At 39.7% G+C, this 13551-nt stretch overlaps 1 protein-coding gene and 1 long non-coding RNA gene across 2 annotated transcripts in view; one reads left to right on the top strand and one right to left on the bottom strand.

The window, feature by feature from the left end:
- Positions 1–7177: 7177 nt before the first annotated feature.
- Positions 7178–12685, bottom strand: LOC141571045 (uncharacterized). The gene is made up of 2 exons (XR_012495536.2): positions 12578–12685; positions 7178–8186 (listed from the first exon to the last, which is right to left on the bottom strand). It is a non-coding gene; the product is annotated as an uncharacterized LOC141571045 (long non-coding RNA).
- The window catches only part of MICU3 (mitochondrial calcium uptake 3), an 80263-nt gene continuing 78711 nt past the window's right edge, over positions 12000–13551 (top strand). The window contains exon 1 of the mRNA XM_088793347.1: positions 12000–12674. Coding sequence (XP_088649473.1) covers positions 12033–12674 — 642 coding nt within the window. The 5' untranslated portion in view covers positions 12000–12032. The remainder of the gene's footprint in view (positions 12675–13551) is intronic.

Genomic DNA, 13551 nt, shown 5'->3' with positions numbered 1-13551 from the left:
GAATTTATTGATTGTCTCTCCATTGATATAGTTAGAAAAAAACCCACCATTACAAGAGTGGAGATACAAATGTTTAATCTGTCATAACATCAATAATATGGATGAATTACATTCCCTTTAAAAGTCAAAAAATGGAAAAGTAATTTACCTTGAAATTTCATACCTTTTAAGCAAAGTCATGGGATAAGAGTAACTAAAGCCTTATTTACCCATTTTTCTTTCCTAATTGGAGGCCTGAGATAACTGCCTGGTTTATGGGGAACTGAAACTTAGACCCAGGCAAAACCGTCTCAGTTTAGTCCACTGGTGTAGAATGAGCCTTCACCCCTGTAGGGAGGAGAACAGGGAGAATGGATGTGGAGAGACTAGAAGGATACTTCTTACATTGTGGCACACAATTTATGAAGATATAAATAGCTCTCTATAATGGCCACTCTGGAGTGAGAAACATTACTACAAGGGAGCTGAGTAATGCATCTGTATGGCAAGTACAGCTTGGGGCTAGTACCAGTTAAATAAGTGACATGTTGCAGGTCACCTGCAACTTGCCCTGAAGACAAGTTACAGAAGGGAAGACAAACATCACCTACATTTAATTGTAGATGTTAGGAATGAATGTCAAGAATACACTTCATAATCGTACATAATCGTATTGAAATACGAGTGGGCAAGTAGCCTAGTTTGAATGTTATCATAAGAAGAAACAAGTTCATTGCTATAGCCCTCACACTAGAATGTATGCTCCCATGAGGGCAGGAATCTCAGTCTATTTTGTTCAGTAATGTATACCAAGCACCGACAACAGTGCCTGGCATATTTTTTATACTTAATAAATATGTGTTGGTTGATTGATAGACACTTAAAGATTTTTTCAGAAACCTGAAGTACCTGTTTTGATTCTTAAATTTATTTTTATATTTCCCCTAAATAAGAATGGTTCTAAGTCATAGAAGCATATTCAAAGACATGAATTTAATTGGACTGTTAGAAAACATGTGCCCACTAGGAAAAATATCCTTCATCTTAAAAAATAGTAACCCCTGAGCATAAAAGCCATGCACTGAGAAAAAGGACAGTCTTTACCACCGTGGCCGAGTGGCTGCCGGCCTCTCGAGGGTGTCAGCCACTAGAGGACGGTGTGGACACATACGCTGCCAGACCCTTAGTGAAGCCAACAGGGCCCTTGATAGACAGCAATGAATGCTGCCAAGTTTCACTTCTCCAGCTTCTAGTCATTGGTAAATTCTTCCTGCAAGTCTCATTTCCAAAAATGAAAACAGAATAACAGCACAACGATAATGAGTAGGTCATCGGCAAAGATAAAAATCAAAGAAGAACTGAAAATGTCAATAATCTTATAAGGAATAAAAGGTAGCTCAGCAGATATTGTGCAGCTGTCAGGACTCTGTGAAAGTGTTGACGCTGAAAATATTTGACTCGCAGCTATTCCTGTGAACAAGGCTATAAGTTTCTAGCTGGCAATGAAATTGTGAAATGAGTTCAAGGACAAGCAGCTGAGTCGAGTAAATGAAATGGCAAGAAACTGGATTCGGAGTAGTTTGTAGTCATACAACACAAATAAAAGAGCAGCTCTTTGAGAATTGCATCACACATAAAACTGCATGTACCAGAACCTGCAAAAAAAGACATGATCACAACAGCAAATAACCCCTCTATGGATTTTTTAAATAAGAGGAGAAAATTTCAGACAGCCGCCTTTTATGATTAAAACTCAGATCCACTATTATTTCCTCAAAGTTATCAATATAATAAATTATAAATATTTCTAATGAGCTACAACTATTGAAATGTATATTTCAGGGCAATCATTTTCATCTAGTAGTTTATTGGCTTGGGTTTCAAAAATTTGAACAATAATTCAGTTCATACCTTTATTATTCTGAAGAAAGAATTTCTATCCATGTTAAATTCGCATGGATTTTTGGTCATTTTATAAAAACGAATATTTTGTCTTTCATTCAAAAAACACATAAGTTCTTACTACTTAACAGGTACTGTCTGTGTTTGTCAAATGGCAAAACACAATCTTGATCTTCCTGTTGCTTCCAGTCAAGTTGGCGAATACAAACAAGGAAAGGAGAACACTGTAACGGTGGTCCTATGGTGAGGAAGTTCAAAGTAGTCCATTGAAAGCAGGTAGCAGAGTAGACTGAATTAGCCTTGGAATGGGGGAAGCATTTTGGAAGAAGTTACATCTAACCAGAGTCCTGTTAGGGAGTGCCAGTGAAAGGAGGGAAAGCAGACAGAAGCCAGGATCAGGAAATATCTCCTGGTAAGGCATGACCCATTCAGTTTCCTCTTCTCTAAACACAAGCCACAGACTAGATTATATCCATGGTCCCATTCATCCTAACATTTTATGATATTCCATTCAAATTTCAAGCAACAATTTAATTGGAAAGTGGAATTCAGTAACTTTGCTTCATGGACTGATACTACAAACCACTCTCTTCAAATTAAATTCTCCTTCTCTTAAGATCAGCTTCAATGAAAATATGGAAGGTTCTATTTGTGACACTCAAATATTGATATTTTATCAAAACAAATATGTAAATAAAGATATTTTTATATGTACATGAACTTCTAACTTCTGAAGTTCTCTTAAATATATATTTCTATAGGTTTACCTGCAAGTTCCCATTATTATGTAAATGCTGCATAATTTATAATTTTTGACTCCAGCATAATCCACTTATAGTATATGTAAACTGTCTTTCATAGTGTGGTGTTTTTTACAAACATCATGTTTAAAGCCCCACTAAATTTCAGTACAAAGCTGTGTAGCGGGCAGTTACCACATTTACTGTGTTTCCCTGAAAATAAAACCTAGCCGAACAATCAGCTCTAATGCATCTTTTAGAGCAAAACTTAATATTAAGACCTGGTCTTATTTTACTGTAAGACTGGGTATAATATAATATAATATAATATAATATAATATAATATAATATAATACTGGGTCTCATGTTAATTTTTGCTCCAAAAGGCACATTAGAGTTGATTGTCCGGCTAGGTTTTATTTTCATGGAAACAGGGTAAGACTTCTCTTCCAAAGCTCTAGTTTCACATCTCTAACTGCCTAGTGGCTTCTTCCAGTTGAATGTCATATTAGTCCTTCATAATTATCAGAGAAAGATTAGAAGAAAATTTAATTTTAATCTACAGACTGGAAATAAGAACAAAGGCACATTCACACTGTGTTGTGAAGTTCATTTCTCATTTGTTTATACTTTTAAAAGACTTAAAATGATGAATTACTCTATTCAACAGTTAGCTCGTCCTTCTTTGTTCAGTTTATTTCCAGTTTGAGAAAGCACTTGGTTTGAATAATGATCTTAAGTTTTATATATTAGTTTCATCATTGTTTGATGTTCCTCTTTATTTAAAATTTACTTTAGGTACACACTCTTCACAGGCACATAGGTATTTAATAAGTAAGTCTGTGTAAGTATATTTAGCTATGGCCAAGAGTTCAATTATTAATTCTAGATATCATAGAACACAGGCCTCCATTACATAGATTTCAATCATAGCATATGCCCTGGAACATAATAAAATCCTGATCAAACATGGTTTCCTTGTATAACACTGAAAGGATGGAGGAGCAGATCTGCTTATCCTAGAATATTTTGTTCAAGGAGACCCATGCACCTGCATGACGATGTTAGAGTAGCTCATTTAGTGGTTTTTATAAAGTCTTATCATCAAGTGAAAGGTTCTCTTTATTTCCCTTGATGTGGTGGTCTGAGGTTTACAAGTCCCTGAACATAAGATTTGAGACAACCCTGAAAAAATTGCAATCATTTCCAAAATGCATGAGTTTGGAGATACTTCAGTTGCCAAGGAATTTATGACCACCCATGTCTTTAAGACTTTGCTTTTAGATCAGGTATTTGAAGCAAATTGATTTATTTTAACAGAAAAAGATACTGCATGGTGACCTAAATCACTTGATTATTTACTTTGGCTAAGAATGTCTACCTTCCTGTGGACAAAATATAAATTTGAAGTGAAACAAATTTAAGTGTTGCTAGATGTATTATGTTATTGTATTGTAAATTCGAATAATATATTTTAATCAAACCTAAAAATCAACATTAACATAAAACCAGATCTGGCCATATCAAATGAGAAGTGGGCTCTCCTAGGTATCAGCTGGTAAACGCACAGTTTTTTTTAACAGTTTCCACTGGGCTCTGGGTAGTCAGTCGTTCCCATCAAGGCCTGAGATGATTTTTTAACTCCAAGTCTTTAGAAAAACAAATATAATTAATTGCAGAGAGTAAAAATAATTCCATAGTAATATCTGTATATAGGTTCATTAAAACCAATGAACAACCCCAGGAAGGGAGGGGAGGTTGTTAACCACGTTCCTGACTAAAAAAAAAAAAAGTGAGTTTTTGCCATTTGGGGCTAAAGATAAATTCTTAATCCTGATCGTTTTTTTTTTTTTTTTTTTTTTGCCTTAGTCTTATGTCCCACTCATACTGTTTCCTTCTCATGTCAAACACCTGTCTTCAAGAGCTCCCAAACTCTCTAATGGATACGGTAATCTTTAAGTACCTGCTAGTAGTGTGCTGGAGCCAGCTTGCACTGACTCAATAAAGCTGATTGTTAAATCTTCAGGAATTCAGTGAGCCAGCTGTCAAATAGAGACATTATTAAAAATTAAGTTATATAAACTTATAATTAGATAAATTATATTTAAATTGAAGATCGTTAAGTACTAAAACCGCATCACTTCTCAATTATTTTCCTATACCTACCTGTCCTTTGTATGTTTATAGTAGCAATTCTGTATAATAGTGTGGTACTGTGCATTTTTTCACAACTCTGCAATCAGTAATGTCATGCTGGTAGCTTGGTATCAGCCATGGTGGGGGTATTCATACCATGGAAATCTGCAAACACTGCAAATCAGGACTCCTGCTCTTCTACCCCAGGATAACAGGTTGTTAAACATTTACCAGCACACCAATGGTATCTGTCCATAGGCCTTTTAAGAGAAGCTGTTCTCCCCATTTCCCAGAAACTGCTCCTCCATATGACTTCACCCCTTTCATCCCAGGCATACCTGATTGGCCTAAGAATAAAAACTAAGGAAGGTAGAAAACATCCGTAGGCCAGACCAAGCCAATGCTTTCTCTTTAGAGTCTGAACTAAGATTCACAGAGACTGATGGAACAAGTCGTGTTCACAGCAGCATGCTAGAATAAAAGTCCTTGAACTCTTACTACTTAGGTCTCTAGAGCTAATCTGGTTACCACACCGCCTAAGACCTCATAGTACCACTTTTCCCTGATTCGATATGATTTTATCCTTAAAATACGTCTTTTATTTGAGCTCATTCTATTTCTATTCTATTCCTTGCAAATTAATGTGCCTTAAAAAATAAGCTGTTTGAAATTCTCTCAGTTTCTGATTCCAGCATAGAATCTATGTAGATGTAGGGCAGAATATCGAGGCCCAAGTCCTGATTGTGTGACCCAGAGAAAATTCTTTAACGTGACAGCCTCTCAATTTCATCATCAGAAAAAAATGAAAGGTTAGTGCATTTTAGTGGTTTTTAAGCCCTAAGATTCTATAGAGTTGCTTCAGCCTGGCTATGGGAATTTAAAGGGAGACTTTAAGTGGATGTCGTCCGGATCCCCTCCTGCTTTCAACTAGAGACATTCTGCTGTTACTTACTTTGTATTTTTTGGCTTCTGTATAAGATTTCTGTTGACAGTTTCCACTAAGGACTCCCCATCCCACCAAAATAATTTTAAAAGGTTAAAAAAATTTCCAGGCTAAGCTATCTCTAAATTATTTTCAGACTGCTCTATCTTTACAGGGTAAATACAAAACGTTCACATGCATATTACAGAAACATTTAAACATTTTCCAATTTCTGTAATGCAGCCTAGCCCAGTCTGATAGCCACTTTTAGCAGACATGTTCATTTACCAAGGCAGTTTTTTTCCTGTAAATTCTGGACCCGGTCTGAAAATTGGCTCAGCAGTGTTCTGGGTAATCAATACCAATCAATTGGAATTGTCAAGAAAGGAAACTGGCTTGCCATCCTGCTAAGATTCTGCATGTATATGCACTGACTTACCTTATGCTATGCTTGATTTCTCTAATGGCTCCCTCTTAGTGCTGAGCTTTCCATCTGTTCTGAAAGCTGCCCTTCTGTTTGGTTATCTGCCCTTAAAGCAATTTCCCATCCAACACCTGACAGTCTGGGGTTAGAGCCAGAGACAAGGGTATATACTGGTTGTACTAGTCCTTACTATCAGATACCTACTGCGTCTATCCATATGGACATTTTGTAAGAGAAAATGCTACACATCAAAGAAGATAAAACACTTTGTGTTTTAAGGTGGTTGCTTAAAACACCAGTTCCTTTGGCCTTTCCCTAGTAAATAAGGAAAATACCTAATGAGAATTTTCTTAAGGGTTTTCAGGTACCAAGACTTTTATTAAGAAAATCCTTGGTTAAATCTCTTTAGGCTATACCAAGATTATCTACCTTTCTCATTAGTTTCCAACTCCAATTTTTTGCTCCTATCTTGACTCTTTACAAGCTCTATACATGCCTTCTCAGTTGTACAGTTCATAACCGAACAAATCCTCTAGTAAATAACACATTAGTGTAAGACCATTAAGAAGAAAATCTATCTTTATTTTATGTAAACTTTTTATTGAAGTATAACATACATTAAAAGTATATACATATTGTAAGTAAACAGCTCTATGAATTTCCCATGTGAATACACTTGGGTAATTAGCACCCAGATCAAGAAACAGAACACAAACTCCAAGTCTCCCCTTCTCCCTTTTGTCCCTCTTTTAGTCACTACCCTCGACCCAAAGGAAGCACCACATTTCTGAATATAAATATATATGGTTTTGACATTATAAATAGAATAGTTCTGGTGGTTCTTTTGTGTCTGCCTTCTTTGACTCAATTTTCCGCTTGTGAAATTTAGCCACATGATTGCCTATAGTTGCACTTCAGTAATTTTCATTGCTATGTAGCATTCAACTATGTGAATGTACCACACTTAAAAAAAAAAAAAATACAGGCTACTGTTGATGGCCTGAGAATACTTTCTAGTTTGGGGCCAATTGTAATGACGAGCGGGGAAAAGAAGGAGGAGGGACACACACTAGAGTGGGGCTAATGAATTTATTTAGCAATATCTAATCAATTTAATTAGCAACATGCAATAGCAAAAGACAAAGGCAATTAATAGAATGTGCTAATGACAGAAAGTAAAGGTGGTTAGGACTAAACTATATACATTGATATCAATGTCATGTCAAAGGAGTATACGTACATATGTTTAAGGGATCCCAACATTTGTTTACTATTGATCAAAAATTACTTGGCTAAGTACACAAATAACATCAGTAAGGAGTATCCAAAAGCAGTAATAAGCTCTATAGGATAGTAACTATTACAGTAGATGACAAAAACTCACCAAACTGGGGGAGAACAGCACTGGAAAAGTCATAAATCAGGCGTCTCCCACACCGCTGCTTGCTAGTTCCCCAGAATGTTGCTGCTGTTGTTGTTGTTGTTAGAAGCCAAGGTATCTTCTGTTGCTATAAGCTACAGGCTGCATATAAGTTTTCAAGGTGTTAACAGTCTGAACAATGTTGCTGTTGTTGTCGTTGCTGTTGCTATTGTTAGAAGTTAGGATGTCTTCTGATGTAAGCTGTAAGCTGCATACAAGTTTTCTAGATGCTAACAAGTTCTCAAGAAGGTTAACCGTGGGGAACAAAACGGGAGAGGTCGGGAAACAGCCAAACCTCACCAGGTTTGCGGCTGGAAGTCAGGACATCTCCTGGTGTTGTAAGCTGCATGTTGCTGGAAGTCCTCAAAATGTTAGAATGATGAAAAATCACCAATGACAAATGACCAAATGATGAAACAATAATTATTATACTACTGCCAACTGAGGTTTGTCTTATATATTTTCTCAGATGTACCTTCGAGCCAAGTTTCTTGTTCCTGCCTCCCCCTCCGGGAATGGCCAGTTCTGGGAGGGTCCGGTAGTTACTGATATAAATGTTGTCCATCATGCCGAAGGACCAATTCATCCAGATAAGCAACAAGGCCTGGCAATGTGTCTGTCACGTTGTCCTGATATAACTTAGCTACTTCTTCACTTCACCTGCTGATGTAGGGGAAACAGACAGAACAAAGAGGGAATTCTCTCAACCCCTGATCAAGAATTTCTTTAACCCTAAGCAAAACATCACCTCACAATACGGACAGAACAACAAACATTATCTCAGATCTCCCCTATTTGAGAGAATGAGACCAAAGGGGGACAGAAAAACAATTTCATCCCATATCTCCCTTGCTTGGGAGAATGAGACCAAAGGGGGACAGAAAAACAACCTCATCCCGTATCTTCCCTACTTGGGAGAATGAGACCAAAGAGGGAATTTACTCAATCCTTGATCACAGCACAGAAATCTCCTCCCATGCAGGAGCAGATAAAAGCTTATAGACAAAAGCTCACATCAACCAATGAAGGCAAATTTTCTCAACATCCACCCTACAATAAGTAACCATTTCTGATGTGTATTTCACCCAGGAGTGAAATTGGTTGGTTGTAGGGTATGCATATGTTCAACCCTAATAACTACTGCCAACAGTTTCAGAAAGATTATTTGTTTTGCTACCGTGGTATCATGGTGCAATCGATGATCATCATATTGCTTTGAGGCTATTATTCTCCACCAGAAGACAGCTTTTGATGGTCAAAGAAGCTTGAATCACTATCAGGCATGAAAAAAGGACATGACAATTGAGAAAGGCTCACATGCTTTTAGGCAGGAGGCTTGGCTAGTAGCAAGTCTGAGCTGCTATTCCTTGTTTCCCAATTACATAAAGTTCCCGAATACTGCAGAAATTATATAAAGTCAGAAATTATATAAAGTCAGACTGGAGAGATGTAATGGTCAAATAAATTATTATGGGTCTTGAAGTCAGGTAGTTAAATGTGTACAACTGGCTGCTTGATTGTTGTCACCAGTGAGATATGTAAGAAAAAAAGGGAGGTGTCAAGGTCAAGTCACTGACCTTTGGCCATGGATCATGCTGGAATTCCTCAGAGAACCATAAGAACCTGGTGGAAACCTATTGCTTTAAGGCTCTCAATCCAGCAAGATTATTCCAAATTATAATATGTAAGAGGATGTCTTCAGATAATAAAATCATAACATTTGTTCCTGAATCAACCTTCTCCATGACCACACTCTGTCTCTGAATCCTTCCTAACCAACCCCTTGCTTTCTCCTTTTGGCCTTCCATTTGCATTAGTTGCATTTCCAGATGTGCTGCTTGGTTTATCATCTTCTTTAGTGTCTGATGAGCAACTTTGTTTATCTCCTAATTTGCCTTCTGATCTTGATTTTGGCCTCTTACTGCCCCCCCCCAATAATAAATTACATTCTTCATTTAATAACAATTTCCTGAGGTTCTACTATGTGCCAGGAACTGGGCTAAGTACGTGCTGACTTCTTGGAGCTTAGACACAGCCTAGTTTGACTAAGGGGAAAGGGCAGGATACAAACCATTGCCAATCTGTCTTTGGGAATGGGACACAGTCAAAACAGAAAACAGATCTTCAGGGCCTTGGGTAACTTGATCTCCATAGCCTGGCATGTTGGGAATTGAGGTCCAGACTCCTAGTGTCTAGCACTGAAGATGAAAAACCAAGAAAAGGCTGCGACTCCACAGAGTACGCCTTCCCCACCACTTTCTCCTTTGATTTTGCCAATTGTTCCCTAAGGAAAACAGCATTGAAGATAGGGACAACGTTTGACACTTTCCCAAGAGAGAAGAAGGGGCTTGCTGCAGACTTGCTCTCTGGCTGTTTGTCTCACTCTATCAGAATTAAATGGACCTGGGATGGGGGGCTCATGTGCCCAGATGTAGGGTCTTACATATAGATGCTCGTCTTTCAACTACTTGAGATTCTGGTGTTAAGAGAGTAAAATAAGGTAAGGGGTATATTTTAATAGAAGTTTTGTTAAACAAGACATTTCTGCCTAGGCATAACACATACTACACTTACATTTCATATTTTCAAAATGTACAAGTCATGCATTTATTTTCAATTTTAAAAGGTGTGAAAAGGTTAAAATAATAAGGTTACATGATGGAATTGGAAAGACTAGAGAAATGTAGGTTTTGAGAAAGGAAATGACATATGAAAAATACTATGATATTATTAATGCTCAGAATTGACATGAAAGATGAAGAAAACTGGGATAAATTTATATTGATCTAACAATATTGTCTGTAATTTCAGAAAAGTTTCCAAATTCTTGATATCATGTTTCCTTATAATTTTTCCCCTTGAGAATTAAACTCAGAAAACTATACAGATAATAAAGGAATCTGGTTATTTTTATGTAGCTATAGTTACAAAGCATCAAATATAAAAGGTAACATAACTATTCTTAAGGAAATTTGACGTTTAGAGGAAAGGTACTGTGAAAAGTTATAATTAGAATAACTTTTCCTCATGCAGAGACCCTTTATCCAAAGCTCTCTGAGTACTCAACAAACCTAACCCAGCATCTCTCACAGCAGAACTTGTATTTTTAGTCAGAAAAATGACTTCCAGTAGCTGTATTAAATTTGTTAAGACTAGAGAGAAATTATATATATATTCGGAGTCACTTAGATGGAGAATTGCTGTCATTATCTGTAACATGATGTTATTTATTACCTCCCTAATTCTCTTTAGAGCTACTCAGCTTTTAATATGCAACTAATAAAAATTCATCAGTCTGTTCAAGATTTCTGCCATTAGTTCATGTTGGAAATTTATGACAAAATCTGGAAATCGTGTTCAGTTCAAAATAAACCATGTCAGAAGAACTGTGTTATATATTCAGAGAGTGCTTCCTTGGGAGTACTAAAATTGTCCCTAATTCAGAGAAGGCAGAAATGGAAGGAACCTTAGTGATAAAGCAAGGAGCTACCACTGAGTCTTCCTTATGGCATTGGTTATATAAAAGCAACAGGCTAAAGTGAAAGAAATAGAGATGGCATCCTAAAATAGACACATTTTGTTCATACGTTATTGAGAATTCTTTTTATCACTTTTAGTGTCTTAAACAAAGGAAAATTCCATTAACCTATATTAAAACGAGTCTGAGGTGTATCTGATAGGCAAGTGGTGAGTGATGAATGGGAATAGCAGGATCTGGCCCAGAAGACCTCATTTTGTTTGCCTCTGCAAACCCTTAGTCTTCATGAGAATAGCCAGAATCAACTGATCTAATCTCCTGTGACTGCTAATCCTGGATTTAATTGTCTACACCGCTACACCCAAAATATTTTAGGGGCTCCCAGCACCATTCTAGAATATAACATCTCAGTTGCCAAAACTGGTGTCAGGGATGGGAAACTGATAAGAATGTCAGTGATACTGACAGTGTAGCAACACACAAGTACAACAATAAAAAAATAATGATGATACAATACACTTATCAATTCTTTCATATTTATACCAACAGGTTTCCCCCAGCAGTAAGGGGGGAACAGTTCTGATTTCAAGACGGTTCTGATTTGTTGAATTAAGTCACCCCAGGTATGGTAATTTTATTTTATTTTTAATATTTAAACACAGCAGTAACGGAAAAAAAGCATTAGCTTTCCCCATTCCGAGATCCAGCAGCTTTCATTGTACAGTCAAAACATCCTTCAACTTAATTTGCCATCTTTACGACTTGAGCCAAATTGTTATCCTTTATTTTTGTTGTACACCTGAAGATGTAATTGACCTTGTGTCAGACGGTCAGGATACCGTTAGGGTAGGTGACTTTCTTCGAGGGGCGCTACCAATGATCCAAGACCCACCCGGTAAAGCAGAGGCGAAGGGCCAAGTCGGCGAAGGAGCGCCGGGGGGTCCTCCGCACTCCGCGGACCTGGCTGCGTGTAGCCCGCGGCGCTGGGTTCTCCCGCAGTCAGGTGCCGCCAGGAGCAGGACCGGTTATTAATGACTGCGGGGTTGGGCTGGGAGTGCGCGGCCGAGAACTGCAGCCGCCTCCTCCAGGCTCTCCCCGACTCGACACCCCTGGCCACCGCAGCTGACGATCGGTTCGCAGGGTACCCCAGGCCGCGCGTTTCTAGGGGTCGCTCTCGCACGGTAGCGAACCTCCGCGCACCGACCTCTCGCGAGGTTTCGCCTGCCCCCACCCCCAACCTCCTCGCCCGCCCCCTCGTAGCTCTAAGGCAGGCGGCTCCCGCTATGGCTGCGCTGCGGAGGCTCCTGTGGCCGCCGCCTCGGCTCCCGCCTCCACCCTCCCACCACCATCCCGTCCCTGGGCCGTGGGGGCGGCCTGTGTGTACAGCCCCGGGCCCTCCTGGCCGGCCCTTCTCCTGCCGGGAGGAGGAGGACGGGGCTGTGGCGGAGGCGGCTTGGAGGCGGCGGCGGCGCTGGGGGGAGCTAAGCTTCGCAGCGGCTGCCGGCGGGGGTCTGGTGGGCCTAGTGTGCTACCAGCTATATGGGGACCCCAGGGCTGAATCCTCGCAGATTCTCACCCTCGGGCGCCCCTCCGAGAGTGCGGTCGTAGAGCCGGAGGACCCGCCCCGCGGCCGGGGGCTGATTCCCATCCCAGTCGCTGCTGCCAAGGAGACGGTATGTGCGCGAGCGCGTGCGCGCGCCGGGCCGACCCGCAGGTGACGCCCGAGGGTAGGACCAGCAGGTGTTCTGAGTTCGGGGAGGGGCGGTGTAATGTCCTTGCAGGGTGCGCCTGAGACTGTGGGATATCGTGACATCGGAGATTGTCGCAGTGTAAGCGCTGCGACCGTGGATGGGAACCTCCTGTGACCAAGACCGAGACCTTCTAGGCCAGGCAGCCCAGGGTCTGGTCACCCAGATGTTGGGAAGACATAGATTATGCTGTCATTGATGCAGGAGAACCTTAAACGTTGCTGCAGCTGCCACTTATCAACGAAAACCCCAAACCAGAACAAAACAAAAAAACCGACTCAGAAGAAGTCAGGGGCATGACAGGCAGAAAATGGAGGGTTGCATATGTTAGAGAAAGGAACTACCAGGCGGAGCCGGGCAACAGCAAGTGATCCAGCAGGTGTAGTGCAGTGCAGTGGTCTGAGGTATCAAAAGCCACTGCATTATTGCGTGGAAGTTTTATCAGTCCCGCGACACGAAAATTCCAAAACTGTGTAGCGTCCTTTCTGATCATAGATCAGAAAGAAGATGTCATAAGATTGGAAAAGAAACAAACTATTATTCAAAATAAGATATCGCACCCACCTCATCACCCCCAAAGCTAGAACCTCATAAGTAGGGACAATAAATGAGATCGACAGGACAGCAAAACTGAATGAGGCTAACTCCTACAGAGGAATTTTAAATGAAAATGTTCAAGTATCGTTCTGTACTTACAATGAGGTAAAGATGAGTGTAAGGCAAGAGTGAGTACAGGGGAACCATGTTTGTGTTACATCAGTATATTTACTAAGTAGTCATGTAAATAACTAGGAAGATCGTC

Source organism: Rhinolophus sinicus, chromosome 16 (assembly GCF_057876585.1).
Source record: "Rhinolophus sinicus isolate RSI-liver-muscle chromosome 16, RSI-T2T, whole genome shotgun sequence".
Classification (NCBI taxonomy): Eukaryota; Metazoa; Chordata; class Mammalia; order Chiroptera; family Rhinolophidae; genus Rhinolophus; species Rhinolophus sinicus.
This window is presented reverse-complemented; position numbering and strand designations above follow the sequence as displayed.